Source organism: Delphinus delphis, chromosome 10 (genome assembly GCF_949987515.2).
Source record: "Delphinus delphis chromosome 10, mDelDel1.2, whole genome shotgun sequence".
Taxonomy (NCBI): domain Eukaryota; kingdom Metazoa; phylum Chordata; class Mammalia; order Artiodactyla; family Delphinidae; genus Delphinus; species Delphinus delphis.
This window is the reverse complement of record NC_082692.2, coordinates 87,737,658-87,758,797: the sequence shown is the minus strand read 5'-3', so window position 1 is coordinate 87,758,797 and position 21,140 is coordinate 87,737,658. Positions and strand designations below refer to the sequence as shown.

Below are 21,140 nucleotides of genomic sequence, written 5' to 3'. Positions count from 1 at the left end.
ACAAAGGTAATATTCCCACCTGTCACTTAAACAGGAAGCAATTTGTTCCTTTTAACTAAAAGGACAGTTAAAAAAAAAAAAAAAAAAGAGGACTGTCTCAGGTAGACCTGAGCCCCAGCTTGTGATGAGTGACCTTGGGAGACTATTTCAAGGAAGAAGTGGCTCTTTTCTTCAAGGAAGAAGTGGCTCTTTTCTTCGTCTTATTGCATAGTCACTGAAGACCCATCATCTGTGGAAGGTAGTCAAGAAAGAAAACCTAAGGCATGGTGTGTGATGGTGTGAGATGGTGTAGTGACTCATGAATTCACATCCTCTGAACCTGTGACTCCATTCACTTTTTTGTGTGTGGACACCTTTATGGTGTCTGTTGACCTGCGAGAGTGGAATTTGTAGGCTGCTGTTTTGAGTGGCTCTGGTGACTAATTCATTGTTAATTCCAAGCATGTGAACATTCTTTGCTCCTCTAATCCTACAAGCAAGGAGGGGTGGTGAAGGCTGCTATTGACTGGACTTCATGCATCCAGGCAACGCTGGGATCAGTTGCTGCCCTTGTGATGTTGATTGGTTTTGCCCCTGGACAGAGAACACCTGAATACTGGGAATAGCATTTCCCTGTTCTACCTTGTTCACTGCGGCATCATACACTCTCTTGTTCTGTACAACATAAAGGGCAATCTGATGTACCACCCAGGGAGGTTTACAGACAGCTGGCAACATGTGTGTTTTTTGTGTGTTTTTGTATTAGCCTTAAGTTTCTGTAGCAGGGCTCCTGGAATTTTAGCCTCCAAATGAGATTTTCATTACTGGGGGTTCTTTCATAGGATTTTTAAATACTTTGACTTTTTGACTGTATAGGAAAACAGAGCTTTTCATTCTGCTCCCATGAGTATGTGTGTGTGTGTGCACACTCTTGCACATGATATTTAAACTCAAACATATGTACAAGAAATATATAAAAGTGGTCATATGCAGAGCAGAATTATGTAGGTAGTTATGAAGTGTTGGCTGCTGAACAACGTGCTGCAGGGGTTTCTGAGTGAGCATCCATCTTTTAGTTAAGATGTAATATTTAGTGCAGCACATGCAGTGCCCCACATGCCTTTTTAATGTGCTTGATTACACAGCAGAGTAAAATGAGAATCCTTAGTGCTGTGGTGCAATTATTCCTATTACGGGAGAAGAGAGAAAATAAACATTCAGCTTACAACAGTATAAGAGAATCTCATGTTTTTTTCTGCTTCATGGGGTTTTTGAAAGCTGTTTGCTGTGGTTTTGTTGAGTTTTCCATTGATAACTGCTTTGGTGAGTAATTATTTGGAAACAGAGTGGAGAGTAAATACTTGTTGGAGAATCGTCTCTCAGTGAGAAATGGTGCCGTGGGTGTTATTAAGATTCCTTTTTTAAAAAATATTTTGACGTTATCACCCTCCACAGATTAATAGGCACCTTTTGTCTTAGGCATAATACTTGCAATTATTTGCTCAAACCAGATTTAGAGAACACAGGTGCCAGTGTTCACAACCACCATGAAGATAAGGACAATTCCATCCTACTTTTCATGCCATGTAGGTATGAGACTCTAATGAATTAAGTCATTTATCAGACCACAGTGTCATAAGTTACTAGTCCTCAGTCAGAGGTAATTAAAAGTTTTATTTGAGGGCTAAGCAGAAATAGGCAATGGCAATACCATTTATGGCACTGCTGCTGTATTAAATTTTTTTGCTTATCCTTGCAACAAAAGCCCTATAATATTGGTATCATTCCTGCATAACAGTAGAGAACTCAGGGGCTCTGAGAGCTTAAATGACTTGCCTAAAGCTAGATGGAAGTATTAGGGAAAAAAATCTTGTTTATCCCAAGGCAAAGTCGCTGTTCTGCTAATAGACATGGTCCTTCCTAAAGCAGTGGTCGGCACACATTTTTGTACAATATTCAGATAGTAAATATTTTTGGCTTTATGGCCCATATGGTCTCTGTCATAACTACCCATCTCTGCTACTGTAATGTGAAAACAGCCATAGACAATACATAAACGAGTGGGCATGGCTGTGTTCCAATGAAACTATATTTATGGACACTGAAATTTGAATTTCATATAATTTTCATGTGTCATAGAATATTATATTTTTGAATAATGTGTCATAAAAAAACAGAAGGCAGTTGCGTTTGGCCCATGGCCCATAGTTTTCTGACCCCTGTCCTAAAGCATAAATACATGTTTTTTAAGATCATTTTTTGGTCAAGCACTTACTGTACTATTGTGGGCAAAGTATTTTGCTGTAAGGCAATAGAAAGCCATAGGTTGGGGAAAAAGGAGGAAACCTGCTCAGAAATTACTAAAATACAGAGGCTTGAGAGAGGTATAATCCAATTGAATTTCTGATAAAGTGGGATTCATTTTGGCTGGACTATCAGAAGAGATGCTGTGTCTTGAATGATAGATTGGGGAAGCATTCCAGGCAGAAGGATGGTATCAGTCAGTTCAAGACAACTTATTTAGTAAACACAGTTATTTTGCACGTAATTATAGGTGCAGTTCTTACTGACAACCCGGAATGTGTTACTCCCTGTAGGGCTGCCTGCAAGGAGAGCTGAGAATGTGCTCTCTCTGTATGACAGTGCCCAGATGAGGCATGCCAGGAGAGAAAGAAGGCCCAGTATTGCTAGACCTATGAGTTTTTTTAAGGGTGAAATTTGACTTTGTGCCAAATACATTTGGATTTTTAAAAGAGTCCAAACCAAAGTTTCCAAATACATATGATGGGTCACGTCATACACGTTTCACGTAATTAAAGAATCTCAGATTTACAAAACCCTGAAAAGACAATCTAGCTCAGGTTCTATCTGAAAAACAAACGTGGCTTCCTAAGTAAAGCTCAAATTCTGAGATAAAGAGAACTGTGGAGTGTGTTCAGGCAGCCAACAGGTGACTGATTGAAATCCTAACAATCTATCCTAACCTTAGAAGAATTAGACTACAGTAAGAATTCCATGCTGGTTACACGTTAAGTAAATTTGTGGTTCACATAAATGATGTATCACCGATGTGGGGTTGTTTTGCAAAGAGATCCACTCCATGGAATGGTAAAACTTGTGCAGATGCTGATGTTTTGAAACCCTCTTGAAACCCCTCTTGAAAGTAACTTGAAGCACAGAAAACTTCCTTGGAGATCTGGGCAATAAACAGCCTACCAAAAGCTCAACTTCTTTTTTTTTTTAATGACTCTGGTGGCTGTTCAAACAAGTCATTAAAATCCAGAAATGGGGCTTTGCTTCAGCACTCAGAAATTATACAGGAGATTACTAATAAAGTGCTGCTGCTTATAAAAGTGCCATTCATATGTGGCTTTAGGGAAGCAGCTCCTGCGTAGTACCTGTGTTTTCAGTGCTCTGAGGGAGTGGCTGAATTGTCGGTGGCCAAGATCCTGCAAATTGCCCAAACAGAAATAGCCACCTAATAACAGTGAATGCCTTGACTGTAAGAACACAGGGGTGGGTATTTCTAAGAGTCAGAGATGCAGTTACTCAGTTAGCTTCTGTAAGTTCATATTTTCATGTAATGGATTATTTTGTAGTTGGACATACATATTGCAGTTGGAGATAGGATAGCTGCTTATAGAATTGTCCTGAGAGTGGCCAGATTCTTTCTTTGATCAGCAATAACATTTTGTAAGTTAAAACCATTTGCAATGAAGCATAAACACACACATTTCCTTTCAAATGTTAACTTACCAAGTTATGCAATATATACAGTATGATGGGGATGCTTAGGGGGGTTGAAATGTGTGTTCAATATAGTCACTATCTTATAAAGTTTTAAAGACTGGGGATGGAGGAGTTGTGAGTGAAAAACAAGTAACGGTAATATATAGTAGGCTAGGGAAATTGTGATGAATGAAATACACAAAAATTGTTCTGAGAATTCAGAGTGGGGAAAGATTGCTACTAAATGGTTATATGGAGGAAGGATTAATGAAATAATCTAGTGGAGTTTCTTTAGACTTCCTACATGACTGTGGCTTCTCATACCTACCACCAAAAGGTTCTCCAGAATGGTGGTACCAAAAATATAGTGAGATGTAACTCATCCTCACCAGCCCTCAGGATTCTTATTTATAATCCATGTCAGTATTAACGAAAGCAGTAAGATTCAAATGAGTACCATTTTTTATTCAGTGTTTAATATTCACTTAGAATTAGGTGACTTGGTAGATGCAAAGTGTCTAGAGTAGGGCCTGATGGTCAGTGTTTATTTTTTCTTTGTTGACATTGGAGACTGTGCATGTGTTTGTGAAGTATTTATGATGAGGGATTTTGCTCCATATTATACAGAACTGAGGAGCACTGTTTTTCAGAATAAAATATGTTTCCTTCATTGCCAAGGCTAGGAGTAGTGCACAATATTGTTTGTTCTCCCCAAGCCTACGGAGGATGTAGCTGGTAAACAGATTTGGAGAAGGCTCTCTTGTCATCACTGCATCTTGCAACCACCATTTTGAATGTGGTTGGTTCTTTTCCTTCATTGCCAAGGTTGGTATCATTCTTAAGTGAAGGAAATGAAAGAAATACCTTATAATCATTACAATTCCACTCCCCCCCCCAAATAATAATCTAGGACACTGGGGACAAGAGAGGATGCTTCTAGACCGTGGATTATCAAATTGGGGGTAGAAAATGGAATAGAATAGAAGAGAATAGAAAAAATGTTATGATTCAGCATGCAGTGAGAATTAGTATTATTTCCAGAAACTTTTTAATCAGTTGTATGTGTGTATGTACACATGCACACTGTGTCTACAATAAATCACGATGAAAAATAAATCTTAATTGTGGATCAAATGAAACATAATTTGAAAAATTATTTAACTATTTAAGTTTCTGCAACTCTGAGAAACTTTCCCCCACCAACACCCGTAGTTCCAAATACAGTTTTGGGAGTGGTTGTCCTTTGTCCTGCTTTCTTTGATCTCCGTACCTACCCTACAACCCAGCTTAATTCCCCTCAGTGGTCTAGAAATATAAAAGCAGGATCCTTGTTTGGGGAAAGAAGTGGGGAGAGAGATCTAGATGGTGTTTCATATACTTAGACATTTACAAACACAGTGCTGGCTTCTGCTTATGGAGGTGGAGTCAGGAAAAGAGTACGCTCTTTTCTACTGCATGAGATTACAGCTGCAAAAATACTACAAAATGCAATCACCAGTTCCCGTTACTTTTTTTTTTTTAAAAGCTTAATTTATTAGAATTTAAGTACTCAAGAAGATTTTGTTTGTCAGACAAGTGAAGTTTGTTTTTTTTTAAATTTATTTATTTACTTATTTTTGGCTGTGTTGGGTCTTCGTTTCTGTGTGAGGGCTTTCTCTAGTTGTGGCAAGCGGGGGCCACTCTTCATCGCGGTGCGTGGGCCTCTCACTGTCGCGGCCTCTCTTGTTGCGGAGCACAGGCTCCAGACGCGCAGGCTCAGTAGTTGTGGCTCACGGGCCTAGTTGCTCCACGGCACGTGGGGTCCTCCCAGACCAGGGCTCGAACCCGTGTCCCCTGCATTAGCAGGCAGATTCTCAACCACTGCGCCACCAGGGAAGCCCCCCGTTACTTCTTAATGGCTTCTCCATTACAACCATAGGAATCCTTTATTGTATAATTATTTTTTCATAGAAAACAATAGCCTTCAACTAGAGTCTGATATGAAACATTCTTTCTAAAATACCCGAAGAAAGTCATGCTTGGGCCCCAGAAAGCCTTGACCCAATCTCTTTGGTAAAGAAGAGAAACCACAAATATAACCAGCTCTATTAAATTCTTTGACAGAAGTATACTAAAGAAATGTTTTTAAAAGAGTTGATTAATGAAGTGTTTTCAATTCAGTATGATCGGGGAGAACCTTATGAATTGGCACACTTCAGAGATACTCAGTATAAGTTGGTATAATAGAAAGTGGAGTTATAAGTGTTTTTTTTTCTTTTCAAATAAATGAGTCATGGATTGTGTATTCCTGGGTGTATTGTACACATGGCGCACTGCATCTAACAATAGTACTGTAACTTGTTTTTATCATGTGGAGTTGCTATTAAGCCATCTAGCAAGAAGGGTATAATTATGGACTGGGTATTACGGAAAGATGTCAGGGAGATTTAAAAGCACTAAAACTCACATTCATAAAAAGACAATAACATGTGTTTAAATAAAGAAAGACAGAGTATTATGAAAACATTTTAATCTACTAAGACTTCAACCCATCTCCTCTAAGTTTGTTTTCTCCCCAGTACATTATTTCCTGCAATATGACTGTAAATTGGTTAAACGTATCATTGAAATGTAAAGATATTTCACAAATCAGAAATATAGCCATTGGATTAAAAGCATCAAGATAAAATATTAGCTACGCTCAGAAGTATTCCCAAATTCTCTTATTTTACTCAACTATATTACATACTGAATATTCATCCATCCAGTGAAACAGATGACAGCTTTCATCAAAATCTGTGATTGGTTTACTGAAGTGCTAAAGTCCAGATATTTGACCTTAAACATGACTATTAGGCAAGTAAACGTGTATGGGTATGAGCCTTATTGTGTTTTTTGTAGGCAGGTTTCAGTGAGAGGAAAAATACAATTCTTGGTTTAAAAAAATTGTCATGCGTTGAAAGGGATCTGCCACTTTAGGGAGGAGCATTCATTTATGTGAACATTTATTTCTGGTACTTGTAAAGCTTAAACAGCCACTTTCAGTTCTAATTCCGTAACTATTGAATACTGCTTCTCACGCAGTTTCTCCCTTTCTGTTTATGGACAAAGCATGAAGTAACGATTGAGCAAATCAAGTAGTGAACTATTAACTTAGCAATTTAAAGAATTTTATCACTTTCTAATGCTCTCTGTCATGCTGTCATACTCCAGATATATGTCATACTCCAGCATTTTTCCGTTTAACCTAATTGCTTAATAACATTTCCAGGCGTGGGAAATGGATGAATTAGTTATTCCTCGTGTTTTATTCTTTCTCATCTAAAGTATGCTATATTGTCTTTTCCCTGTTTTCTTTTAGCATGTGAGTTAGAGTAGATTGAGCTGCAGATGACAACAATGAGTCAGAGGTTTATTTTTCCAACACATGATGTTTAGGTTTAGAGTTAACGTGATTCATGTTGGTTCAAGAGCTCAAAGATGTGAGGACCCTTTCCTAGAAGCCTCTAGCAGATTTTCCTTTACCTCTTGTTATGGGTTGAAATGTATCCCCTCAATATTTGTGTGTTGAAGCCCTAATCCTCAGGACCTCGGAATGTGACCTTATTTGGACACAGGGTCATTGCAGATGTAATTAGTGAAGATTAGATAATCAGGGTGGACCCAAATCCATTATGGATGTATCCTTATTAAGGGGAGAAATTTGGATATAGAGACACACAGAGAGGGAAGATGAGGTGAAGAGACCCAGGGAGAAGGGGACACCTATAAGCCAGGGAGACAAGCCTGGAACAGATCCTCACCTCAGAGCCCTCGGAAGAAATCAACCATGCCCACACCTTGATTTGAGAATTCTAGCCTCCAAACTGTGAGACAAATTAAGTTCTGTTGCTTAAGCAACCCAGTTTGTGGTACTCTGTTATGGCAGACGTAGCAAACTAATACACCCCTTTTTGGCTGTTACTGGTCTCATAACCCGATCTCCCCTGTCTACCCTGCTTTCCAGTCAAAAACTACAAAGAGTCCTAGAAAGGTAACATATCTGGTGCTTTCAGCACCTCTGATGAAAAGGCAAGTTCTGAAGGCAAGGAAAACACTTAGGGAAGAACTGCTGTATAGACAACCGACAGTATCTGCCACAGCTAGTTTTGCACATGGTGTGCGTGTCTGGCCTTCAAATATTTGTTAAAGAAATGAATTATCTTAAGATTGAATTCTTCGGCCTCCCCTGACATTGGAAGAATATAAATGGAATTTTATTCTAGTCATCCCTTGCTTTTTTTTTTTCTAAAGCATTTTCTAGCTGTAGACTGCTGATACCAAAATCAAAGGTGATGTCCCACTGCTACAGAGTGTTTCCATCTTGAATTTTCTTTCCTGTGGAATAGCAAGGCCTGGAATTTAGATCTCATCTCACTGGCAGCATATTCTTTTACTTTCTCTGATGTGGGCTAGAGATCCTTCTGTTTGGGTCAGGTATCTCTTTTAAGTACATTGAATATTCCTTTCTAGATCCACCCTCTTATTTACATTCTGCCTTAAACAGCACTACCAACCCTAGCTCTCTTTTTGGATTTACCCTCTTCATTTCCTCCTTTTTTTTGTCATGTAGCTATGATGTAAGTCAGCAAGAGAAAATGGGGTATGCTTTCCTCTTCTGTAGGAATTTCAGAGATAACACTGTAGTATTTTAGGACTTTTATTTCTTTTAGTAAAAGTGATGCAACTGCCTGCAAACCTTTGTTCCTCTCGGTCATTCTTCATAGAAATTGTATGCGGTATGACCATTAGAATTGATTGGCCACAGCTTGATCTTTTAGTGACATTACCTTAGGAGCTCATAAAGCTTCTACTTACATTCAGAGGGAGTTATTACTCGTAGCCTCTGGGTGTTTGGAGGGGAAAAAAACCACCTCAGGATTGGATTTTTGGAATTATTAGTCCTGTTCAGAAGTGTTATATGCCCTTTATTTTAGGTTATAGACTTAAAATGGAGCTTAGGAGCCAGGCCAGCATATCAAAAAAATGCCCCCGTCACAAAAAAGAAAGTTTAGCATCAATCTAAATGTTACACGGAATCCATTTGGTTAGGCATGAGGCCTCCTTCTGTTTTCAGCCAGGCTGCTTTTTGCTGGTTATGAATATCTGTATGAATAGTCAAGGTTTTGTCCTTTGGAGGATCAAAATTAGCTTTGAAGAAACTGTTGGATAATTTCCTTTAGGTTAGCAAAGACTTCAGAATCTTTTCCTTTTAAGCTTATATTGCCAGCAGGAGACTAGAACATTATAAGCCAGCATCTCTCATCACCGATACTATTCTGGGGAAACAAGATTGAGTGGCCTTTGTGTCTTTTCTGAGTATGAAGCATGGACCAACCTGTCATGTTTGATTTTTTTCTTTATAAATTTATTTATTTTATTTTTTATTTTTGCTGCGTTGGGTCCTCATTGCTGCGCACAGTCTTTCTCTAGTTGCGGCGAGCGGGGGGCTACTCTTCGTTGCGGTGCGCGGACTTCTCATCGCGATGGCGTCTCTTGTTGCGAAGCATGGGCTCTAGGCGCGCAGGCTTTAGTAGTAGTTGTGGCACGCGGGCTCAGTAGTTGTGGCACATGGGCTCTAGAGCACAGGCTCAGTAGTTGTGGCACACGGGCTTAGTTGCTCCGCGACACGTGGGCTCGAACCCACATCCCCTGAATTGGCAGGCGGATTCTTAACCACTGTGCCACCAGGGAAGTTCCTGATTATTAATTTGTACTTAAATTTTAGGAGTCCTTGGAGACTCTTGAATGGCTGCTGATGGTCTGAAAAGCCTTTAGGAGCCTTAAATTTCAGAAATGGCGGGTATGTGCCTCATAGGCTGTTAACTCCAGTATCATCAGGAAATACTGAAGTTGAAGAAGCGAACTGATGGTTAATTTTCACCTTTGAGCATATTGAGAACAGTGTGGTTTAATGGAAACGGAAACAAACCAAGACTGTGACCACTGGGGTGTGATCCCAGGGGTCTCACTAAAACATTGTGTTACCTTGGTTGGTTATATAACCTCTCTGGGTCTCATTTCTTCTGGGGAGGCCAAAGAGCTACCAGGTGAGAAAATAAGCTCTGGAATTAAAATCTTAGCTTTATCAGTCACCAGCTGTAAATTAATATCTGCCTTATATTGAGTTATTGCTAGAGTTTCTTCATTCATCTTAATTGTGCATTCAGCAGACAGATATTGAGCGTTGAGTATTTGCTATGTTCTAGGAGTTGGGGAGGCAGCAATGAATTAGATACAGATAAATAACAAACACTCATATAAACATGTATACTGTTTACACGTAGTGAGAGACACCTGATATGTGGTGGAAGTGAGGGGTGAGTAATGACTTGGGGGGGGAGGGGCAGTCTCATTTAAGCTGAGAAGATGACAGTTATGCTGAGTTCTGAATGACAAAAGGAAACCAGAGCACAAGAAGAAGAAGGAAGGTCAACCCAAAGCTCAGCATGTCTGAGAGGCAAAGACAAGGTTGGCAGTGCAGTTGGACCTCAGAAAGTAGGGGATGCGTCAAAGGCATCCTGGGAATAGGGAGATGAGGCTGACACAGTGCCTGGCACATAAATGTTAGCAAATTAGCTATTATCCCTCTTTCAGAAGCGTCTCAGAAAAAAATGTTTCTAAGTATTTAATACCATCATCTAAAATTTATAGCAGTCTCTAGAGAAGAATTAGTACATCATTTGGGAATTTGACTTTTATTGGATGATGCTGAATGTTTGGGTTTTCATAGTGGTCACTTGTAGGAAATTTGTTAAAACACCTCTGTTTGTCTTTTGCATTGAAATCACCCCCTTCTTATCTAGACCCAATTTTCCTTCTGTTGATTTTCTTCCCTAGTTTACCTGCTAGTTTCAAATGTATGCCATTATGTTAAAATATTATTGCTTTCAAGCCCTGTGTACATCAGTTTGTTAGGACAGTGGTGCTATACCATCTCCTAAATGAATAAAATATATGTCACTGCAAATAAATCAGAAACCATTACACTAGAAAACATGCTATGAAGAATCCACCCTCTCTGCAAATATTTACAGACATTGTAACAGACAGAAGGATATTCAAATTAATAAAACACTGTCATTTTTGTATTTATTTTTATGCAGTAAACTGTTTGAAGGGAAAAAATTCAAGAAAATGACAGCATTGGTTCTTTTTTGATTAGGGACTATTTGATTAGTAGCTGTTTCAAAATTCCTTTCTTCTGGAGGTTGTCCTTTTCCACAAAGGAAAAGTGAGATTTTCTTTTTCTTTGTGACGTTTTCCCCTTATGTGTAAATAAAAACCAGGGACTTGTGGCATTGACATATATACACTACCAAATGTTAAATAGATAGCTAGTGAGAAGCAACCACATAGCACAGGGAGATCAGCTCGGTGCTTTGTGTCCACCTAGAGGGGTGGGATAGGGAGGGTGGGAGGGAGACGCAAGAGGGAGGGGATATGGAGATATATGTATACATTTAGCTGATTTCATTTTGTTAAACAGCAGAAAGTAACACAACATTGTAAAGCAAAAAACAAAAACGAAAACAAAAACCAGGGACTTCCAAGGATAGCCCACTGCTTTCTTAAATCATGGTGAGCAGTAGTAAGGGTTAACTGCATGGTGATGTTGCAGTGCAAGGCTTCCCAGAGTTAGCCAGACTTTGAAGTTTGAGCGCACAGTTCCCAGACTGCCCTCATTTATATCATCAAATGTGAATTCTGAGTTTGGTTATTCACAAGAAGGACTGACAGGAGTCACTGAAAGCTATTATACTCATGATTATGGCTTATTACCGGGAAAAGACACATATGAAAATCAGCCAAAGGAAGAGAAGCATAAGGCAGACTCTAGAAGAGTCCTGAATGCTAAGCTTTTGTTGTCCCCAGGATGTGTTACCATCCTGGTGTTGATGTGTGACAGCACACGAGGAGAATTGGCAACCAGAAAGCTCGTCAGACCTCAGCATGCAAAGTTTTTACTGGGGCTTCATTTTGCAGTCATGGTTGATTAATTGCATATGGGGTTGAGAGCAGTTTCCAAGTCACCTCATCCCATGTGACCAAATCTCCTACTGTCAGTCATGCGGTTGGTCTTTCTAGTTTGGTCAGCCCCCATCAAGGACTATCAGGTGTGGCCACTCCCACCCTCAGACCCAGGTGACCCGTCCTCACACTAAACAAAGGCATTCCTATCATGTAAGATATAGATTACCTCCCAAAGGCCAGATTAACGGCAAGGCCAAATTCACTGGGCAGAAGTCCAGAGGGTATCACTACATGGACTGGAATCAGATAATCTCCAGTGTGTACGTTCTGAAAAGCTGTGTGTACTTGCTCGCTTCACCTAACCACTCATATTCAACACTTCTCCTCTGTGCGTTGGGAATAATTACGGTACTTACCTCACAGAGCGTGGTGGAGATTAAAGAAAAGATGTGGGCACGTGGGGTTCATGTGGTGGCTTTGCTGCTTTTTCATAATTTCAGTGATTATTTTCAGTATTATGTTATTTTATTATTCCAGTTATTATGGGAAACATTTTTATTAATGTTGTAATGTTATTACTTAGTTAAGTAGCCAAAATGGTTTCTGGGCTTTCGGGGGTTATTTTCCGTCTCGTTTTCTTTGTCATGGGTTCATGGGTTGTCTTTGTCTCTTAGTCTGATTATTCATTCTCTGCAACCTTACTGAGCATTTCAAGATAGGAGAGAAAAAGAGCGCCCCCCCCCCCCCGTGAATGTTTGTATTCAGAAATGTTCTGGTAATGATTATACAATTGCAGTAGCACAAGCATTTGGTGATGGCATTGTCTCATTCCTTTTGAAATTCATAGTACAAAGACACAGGTTTTTAATTTTTTGTGTGTGTGTGTATGTGGGAATTCTCGGAATGTTCAAGTTCTCTTAACCAACGTAGAAACACTTTTTAAAGGACACTTGTTCAGTGCTGTATCCTTCTTTTCAATTTGCTAGTAGTAAAATGGAAATCCCACCAAATATTGAGTGTTTTGAGGTCAGAATGCAAAATAACATTGTCCGCATTCAGGTTTGCAGGCATGCTAGGGCTTTAGGAGAAAGACAATACTCAGGGATTCAACTGATTTCCAGAACAGCTTTAGTTTTGTAAAGAGGCTTATGACAGAAAGGCTTCCTAGACTAGGTAATTTACCAACGATAATTTAGGTAGAGTTTATGTTACAAAAAGTAATTAGTACAGCCTTATTTATTCTTTTAAGTAATCTTATTAATATGGCAGTGGTTTTGATAGTAGTTTTCATTCTCTTAGAAGTGTTACTAGGCTGCTAAAGATGGCTTAAGTGATGCTTATAAACAAAGCAGTGCCTACAGGGCATCTTCGTGGATGAGGGAAGAAGCAAAGCCTGCTTTTTCTTTCCTTTTTTTTTTTTTTAAAGAGCAGACACTAGTTGCTTGCTTTTCTTCTTTGATTGTAGAGTGCAGCTTGTACAGTAGCTTTTACTTATTACGATTATTTTTCCCACCCATATAGGTGAGCTGCTCTTACAAGGCCCAGTGTTTATCAAAGAACCCAGCAACAGCATTTTTCCGGTTGGTTCAGAGGATAAAAAAATAACTTTAAATTGTGAAGCACGAGGCAACCCTTCACCTCATTACAGGTACAGTGGAATGTTTGAAAATCCAAATTAAGAAAAAACGATGTGGCGATTGTGAACTTTTTTTTGCTTCAGTATATTTATGCTATCGGTAAGAAATAATACATGAAGCTATAGTTGTCTGCTGTATTCAGCAGAGCTCATACATAAACATTTGGCTCCATATTGTATATATTTGATTGATTATTCATTTTACAGTAAGATTTCTTGATTAAAGAGAAACGTGGTAGCGTCTCTTAAATAAACAATGTATTTTCTTTGATTTGTGGTAAAACAATGTATAGATTTGGATTTACATGTAGTCCTTGGGAACACATCCATTGTGGGGGTGAAATTCAGTGTGTTGCAAAGGTATGTAGCAATCATAGTTTGTGAGAAAGGTAACAGCATCTATCCTTCCTTTGCTATTTTACTGAGTATATGTTAGAAGGTTCATTAAGTATAGAAGAATAAAATGCATTCCTACTGAAGTCATTTTAATTATTCTTGAAGGGAAAATAAATTTATTATATTTTTTCATGTGAAAGTGTATATCTCAGATTATATAAACAATAACTTGTTCACTGAAAACTTTCAAACAACACAGAAAGGTACAAGGAAAAAAGAAAAAAAAAGTGAACTCCCATCACCTTAAGATAAAAATATTAACTTTTGGGAGATGACGGTGGATTATTTGGATGGGATGGATATTTACTTTGTTAAATAATACAAGATTAACGATTTTCACTTTTAGGGATGCTCAGGGGGCCCACTTTAATGAAGAGATGAATTATTTATCAATAGCATATGCTGCTTTTGTATAAATGGTTATGAGAAAATGCTTGAGGTACCTTGAAAACAACATGCTCTTTTGAGTACTGTGAGCATTGGTCTGCAACACTCTGTTTACAGTATTAGTTCGCTTGGCAAAACCTTTTCTATAACCTGCAGAACAAGCAGACTTCACCCTTTATTAGTGAAATTCTAAATGTTTCGAGTAGATCTTCTATTGTTTGCTTAACCCGTGTAGATAATAGAAAGGAACAGTCATTGTTAAACTGGGTCAGCATTAGGCTAGAAGGTAGACCTTGGTATTTTTGCATCTGGAAGTAATCAAGGTCAGTTTCTTTCAACAGTATTCAACAACATATTTATTGAGCACCTGTTGTGTGTTTTCAACAAAATAAATGCAAAGATTCCAGGTTACTGGTTAGAATTGACAGAGGTGATAGAAAGTTTTCTGTCTGCCTCTTCCTTAACCTATAGAAATAAGAAAAGTATAACATGATTTTATTTTTTTTTGGCTGCACTGTGCGGCCTGTGGGATCTTATTTCCCCGACCAGGGATTGAACCCGCGCCCCCTGCATTGGAAGCGTGGAGTCTTAACCACTGGACCACCAGGGAAGTCCCTAACATGACTAAAAAAACAAGAAACTGTGTTTTATGAGCGAGTTCAATTAACCAGACATAGCACATACAAAAGCTGAAAATATTTTCTTCTTTTGGGGGAAGATAAACTGATCCACTTAACAAGACATGATCCTGGAAACATTTATTCCTGGCATTTTTGTAGGACATTCTAACACTTCCTAAATATATCTGTTTGTTTGTCCCTGAAATGGAAGATTATCCTTTTAGATATGACTGTGAATATTATAAAGAATCCATGTAAATGACTCATGTGTGGGCTGGGTTTGTTTGTTGTTGTTGTCAGTAAAGTTATTTCCTGGCATTTATCTTGTGAATAATTTGGTGATAAATGTGTTCAGCTGCAAAATTGTCAAGATACAAGATATAGTCATACAGCAGTTTATTTCTAAATGAATAGATGAATTATGTTTGTAAAGTTTAATCAAACAACAAGAAGACCTGAGCTTAGAAATCCAGAAACAGCCTTTTGTTGTAATTATTTCTTTATATATCAGGTATTTATTTTAATTCCAGATTAATACATTTAAAGTGATACCAGGTATTTACACGATGCCATTGTGTAAACATAATGTATTTGTTTAAACATACTGATAACATGTATAAAATGTTGATAAAATTCTGCCTTTTTCACCATACTTTTTATGATTTGTTGTATGTCCTGAGATATTATATGTTGAAATTTAAAAAAAATCTGTATCTGAGATTAGGAGATGTGTGACTGAAATTGACTTATCGGGTTTAAGTCTGATAAATGAAGAAATTTTACATGCTAGTTATTGTTTTAAAATATTTGGTTTATAGGAAAATAGAGCAGACGCTTTCATTATAGCTCGAACGATTTTCTAAAGCTAAGAATTCTAACCAGTATTCATCCACGTCTCTACAAATGACCCAATTTCGTTCCTTTTTATGGCTGAGTAATATTCCATTGTATATATGTACCACATCTTCTTTATCCATTCAATCTAGAGACTGTCATACAAAGTGAAGTAAGTCAGAAAGACAAAAACAAATATCGTATATTAATGCATATAGGTGGAATTTAGAAAAATGGTACAGATGAACCAGTTTGCAGGGCAGAAACTGAGACACAGATGTAGAGAACAAATGTATGGTCACCAAGGGGGGAAAGCGTCAGGGGGGTGGGGTGGTGGTGGTGGGATGAATTGCGAGATTGGGATTGACATATATACACTAATATATATAAAATGGATAACTAATAAGAACCTGCTGTATAAAAAAATAAATAAAATTCAAGAACAAAGAAAAAAAGAATTCTTACCAGTATAAAATTTCACTTTATAGTCATTAGAAATTGAGACCTTGGGGGCTTCCCTGGTGGCACAGTGGTTACGAATCTGCCTGCCAATGCAGGGGACATGGGTTCGAGCCCTGGTCCAGGAAGATCCCACATGCCACGGAGCAACTAAGCCCGTGCGCCACAACTACTGAGCCTGCACTCTAGAGCTTGCGAGCCACAACTACTGAGCCTGCGTGCCACAACTACTGAAGCCTGCATGCCTAGAGCCAGTGCTCCTCAGCAAGAGAAGCCACCGCAATGAGAAGCCCGCGCACTACAACGAAGAATGGCCCCAGCTCACCGCAACTAGAGAAAGCCGGCACGCAGCAACGAAGACCCAACGCAGCCAAAAATTAATTAATTAATTAATTAAAAAAAAAAAGAAATTGAGACATTGAAAAAGCACTAGGGAACCTCCTTTCATTGTGAAAATATTAGACTTTCCTATAATAAGCAACAACTCCCTGTTATCTATGGTATCTGTATAAGTAATAGATTGTGCTAATGGAATAAATGGGAATATAGACTGATGTGGGTTGTAATCATGACCGTGTCTACCTAGATAACACCTTCATTTATGGCCTGATTTTTTCCCTAGCTTTTGACTTTAGTAGTCAACCAGGTAATATTCTGCATTTTTCTTTAATTGTTCCAGAAGAAAATATGCTTGCTTGTTCTTATTTTTTGCTATCCTTTAAAAATTACAGATAAATAGTGTAAATAGGTAATGACTTTGAGGACATAAATAAATAGCATGGTTTTTTTTTTTTTTTTTTTTTTTTTTACATGAAGTCAGAGAAAGGATACCTTTTTGTAAGTATTTACAAATCTAAGCACATAGATAGAGAGAGGGAGGGAGGGAGGGAAAAGAAAGATATCAAGGAGGAAAATTAGTGGTTCGTGTGAAGCTGTAAATTAAAAGCAGTCCAAACACATTTCCCAAGTTTCAGAATAAAGTGTATGAGTCTTATAAAAGAATGTCCTTTGAAAGCCCAGAGCTTGTCTTATAGACTGAGGCAAACTTCTCTGATGAGAAATCTTGTCTTCGTTATTATCCCACTGGGTAAAAAGAACTCTTAATTGGCCATATTAGAAATCCAAAAGTTCAGAAATTCTCAAGAGAAATTACTTGTTTTAGGGTTTAATTGAGAATTTTATTCCTTCTTTTGCATCTTCCCGCCTGAGCCCCAAAGCCTGTATTTAAAGGTTAATTAGTATTCAGTCTCATTTTAATTGCTGACGATGCTGAAAGAGGTTACCCTGAGGAAGTATTAATAACTTTTTTAAATGGGAAGGATTTTCTCCAATTTTTAAAGGGTTAAAAATGCCCATCATTTGCTAAGATGAAAGATCCCAAACAGGAGGCTCCCTGGTCACCTCTACTGATTCCATTCAGCATTAAAAGGGACCACATATTTGGGTTACACTGGAGTATAGTATTCAAATGCCAATGGGGACCAGGTGAGTAACAAAACTAAAAGAGGTGGCCCTGCCTTAGGAACATATGGACATATTGAATAATGACTGGAGACCGTCCCACATTCAGCCACAAGTCCGTCCGCTGGTCACGACTGCCCCTTAACACTAGCCAGTTGTTACCATCCAGGGATCATGGTCCAATATTACAAAACCTTTTCAAGACATGTTTAAAATTGAGAAACTGTCTTTTTTGAACTACTTCTAATGTTGACTGTTTTTCTTTTTAAATATAATGTAGGCCAAAAAAGATAAGCCTTAAAAGTGAATGTGTCCCATGTGGCCTTTGTGTTCACAAAGTTTAGTCTAGCTGGAGACTTACAGGCTGTGCTGTCCAATATGGTAGCCGGTAGCCAAGGGTGGCCATGTACGTTTAAATCCGTTAAACTAGGAATTCAGTTCCTCAGTCACAGCAGCCTCATTTCAAGTGCTCAGCAGTCACATGTAGCTAATAGCTACTGTAATGGACAACACAGATGAAACTTGTGGTGCTTGCAGAAGGTTCTATCAGACAGCACTGCTCTACTCTGACCCTTGGATCCACAGCCCTTTTCTATAAATGCTCTTCTGTTTTTCTCTCATCACAAGGAAGCAGCCAGAGCATCATTCTCTTCCAGCTTTATATAACAAATAATTTTAATAAAGTACAGTGTGAGGAATCTTGGATATACACGTTGTAAGGACTATATAACATTGCAAAATGCAGATCTCTCGGCCACAGTTTCTCCCTTTTAAGTTCCCTATAATGGAGTTACATCCTGCACATGTTTAATTTACTGAAATGCATTCAGTCTAAGAACGAAGAAAAAATAATGGACTAATTTCTGCTCACCATTTATTCAAGGAGTAAATGTAAGGTGTTTACTCGTTATCTAAACACACATCCGTGTGGAGACCCACCCCATAATACTATACATGGTACCACATACAGTGTATAGGATAGAGCATATATAGCATATGTATTGTGTATAATATATGATACATTCTATTTAATAAAATGTGAAATATATTTAAAGTATATTTTTGATTATATGCAATTTGTCCCTTATGTATATCTTGTTGCCACGTAAGATCTGATGTCACTGTTATTTTACTTTTGTGCTCCAAGGCAAGTAAGAATTATTGTTCCTCTAAATTCCCTTGGCCCTAAGGAAATGTAATTTGTTCTGCTAGATTATGAGGCCCAATTCTCTGAGCCTGTCCTCAAGCTCAACTCCTTTTAGCATCCTGACTTCTCTAGCTGATGAGCTCTGGGCCCCGCACAGAGTCAGCTACTAAGAGCAATGAAACGTTTACAAGGTTGGAATGATCGCACACCATAAAGAAGAAAGAATTTCTTTGGTGCCTGAGGCAAGCAGAGGTGGACAGTGTCTCTTACAGGGCATTTGAAACTTGGCTGTGCTACTGTCTCTCCCATGAAGCCTTCTCGATATCCTCAGAGCTGGGTTCCGTGCTTCAGCCATGTACTGCCCATTGCACCTAGGCCTTCCTGGATTATAAAACTTACCAAAATGAAGTGGGTTTGCCTGGTCGGATGTAACTTCCTTCAAGGTGAAGACAGTGTGTTCTTCATCCTTACATTCAGAATGCTTAGCAAACAGTGAAAGCTAAATTGGTGGCGTGAAAAAAGAAATGGAATGAAGTTAACAGGGAGGAAACAAAGAGAGGCAGTTTGGGGTTAGATCGTATTTCGGGAGTCAAGAGTGTCTCGAAGGATCACAGGATCAGAAGTGGTCCATTGTTTATTCTGTAGGATATTCTTAAATTTGGATTGAGTCCTTCTTTTTGGCTCTATTTTAAGACAGATTGCCCTTGAGGTGACAAAGATGACTGCTTAGGTCTACTTATATCCTCCACAGAATATTAACTGGAAAAGGAGGACATCTTTCCTGTTAGAGTCATCAAAAGCTCTGAATGGCGTCAGAAAAACATGAAATAAAAACATAGCTAATACTGTCAGCAGTCAGAACCCAGGAGAAATGTGGAGGTTAGATTTTAGATATTAAAGATGACAGTTAAAAAATTAACATCTTTTTGCTGCTGGTCTTATGTTTTGGTAGTGAGGCAGGGGGGAAGGAAAACACATACTGATCAAACACAAGTTAAATCAGTTGGGTCACAGTTGTATTCTTGACTAATCACTAAGGCCTGAGATACGGACTGTGCTCATTGGCCACTCCTGGGCCCTGGGAAGAGTGGCCTCTTCAAAGGAGGAGGAGAAAGATGCTACCAGAAAAAGCTGAAATGGATGCAGGGAAGGCAGAAATAGCAGCCGTCTTCTATAATTCTCAGAGTAATTGAAAGACAGTCAGTGATGAATTTAAACGAGGCTTTACCTATGTAAACTGAACAGTTGTTTTTAATCGCAGTGTAGCTTTAATCTCTGTTTGCCTCCTTTTTTTATTATATATGTTTAAAATTTATCAATGAGTGACAAATGGGAATCTGTGTCATAAAACACATTTAAAAAACTTGATTTTTAAAAACACAGCATCACAATTTAACTCATTTGTATCTTCAGCAATAATTGCTGAAGCCTAACTAGTTATTTTTGGATAAAGTATTGAATATGCAAATTCAGACATTCATTCTTTCAAGGACTGCAATTATTCTCATCACTTCAGTAAACATATTAACAAACATTGCATTTGAACACAAATTCATTTGCTTATTAACTTGAAAGCTGCATCTAAAACCACAAATTGCTTCTGTGACTAAATTCCTAATTTTCCTCTCAAACCCCAAATAAAGTATTGCCTGTTGACTTAACAAGTATTTAATGTGGGCATATTTTCCAAACCCAGCCCCAGCCCCCTAAAGATGTTAGTAAATTATTTTGTCCTTTTTGTTTGGTTTTAGATCAAAGTCTAACACGTGATATTTGTTTTTCTTTGGAATATTGTTTTTGTTTCCATTTTCCTGACCAGATTTTATAAGATGGGTGTAGATATCTTGAAGGACAGTATTAATACAATCAACCATGAGCTGAATGACATCCTGGGATTATTTTGAAACTACCTGATGTCACCCAGTTTATTGTCACTCAGTTTTGTTAGTTTCAATTTCAAAGGGTGACTTGTTACAAAGTTCTAGTGGAAGACCCAGTTTAGGACTCGGTGCCTTAAATTATACTGACAACAAGATACAGCTATGTTTATCTTCATTATTTTCATTCCATACTAGTGTGGTTTTTTGTAAGAGGTTGCCATATACAGTAATAGCTAGTATGGTAAATTAAATAACAACTCGTATGGTAAATGAAAATAATTATGCATTCATTCCCTGTCTTTGAGATGTTTGTTGGTAATATGGATGGCCACAGTTAGGGACGACTGTATGGAGGCTAGTGATGGCTAGGTTAGAGGGTAAAATAAGATTGCTCCAATTCAGGAAGCTTCTGTGAGCACCTACCATGCATAACCTATTATGCCCGATGGTGGGAATTCAGCAGTGATTGACAGTCATCCTCCAATGGGGCTTATATGGTTTGAAAAGCACCTCTCAACACTGAGAATCTAGGCTTTTTATACTGATTTAACTCACTGTTATGTAAATTTGTGTTTGCACACAAACATACACACACACAGTCTTACACATAGTTTGTTCTT

The 21,140-nt window shown here is 38.3% G+C and overlaps 1 protein-coding gene across 1 annotated transcript in view; it reads left to right on the top strand.

Annotated features, from left to right (window-relative positions):
- Positions 1 to 21,140, top strand: part of CNTN3 (contactin 3) — a 323,792-nt gene that overhangs the window by 102,848 nt on the left and 199,804 nt on the right. The window contains exon 3 of the mRNA XM_060022922.1: positions 13,222 to 13,348. Within this exon, the coding sequence (XP_059878905.1) occupies positions 13,222 to 13,348 (127 nt within the window). The remainder of the gene's footprint in view (positions 1 to 13,221; positions 13,349 to 21,140) is intronic.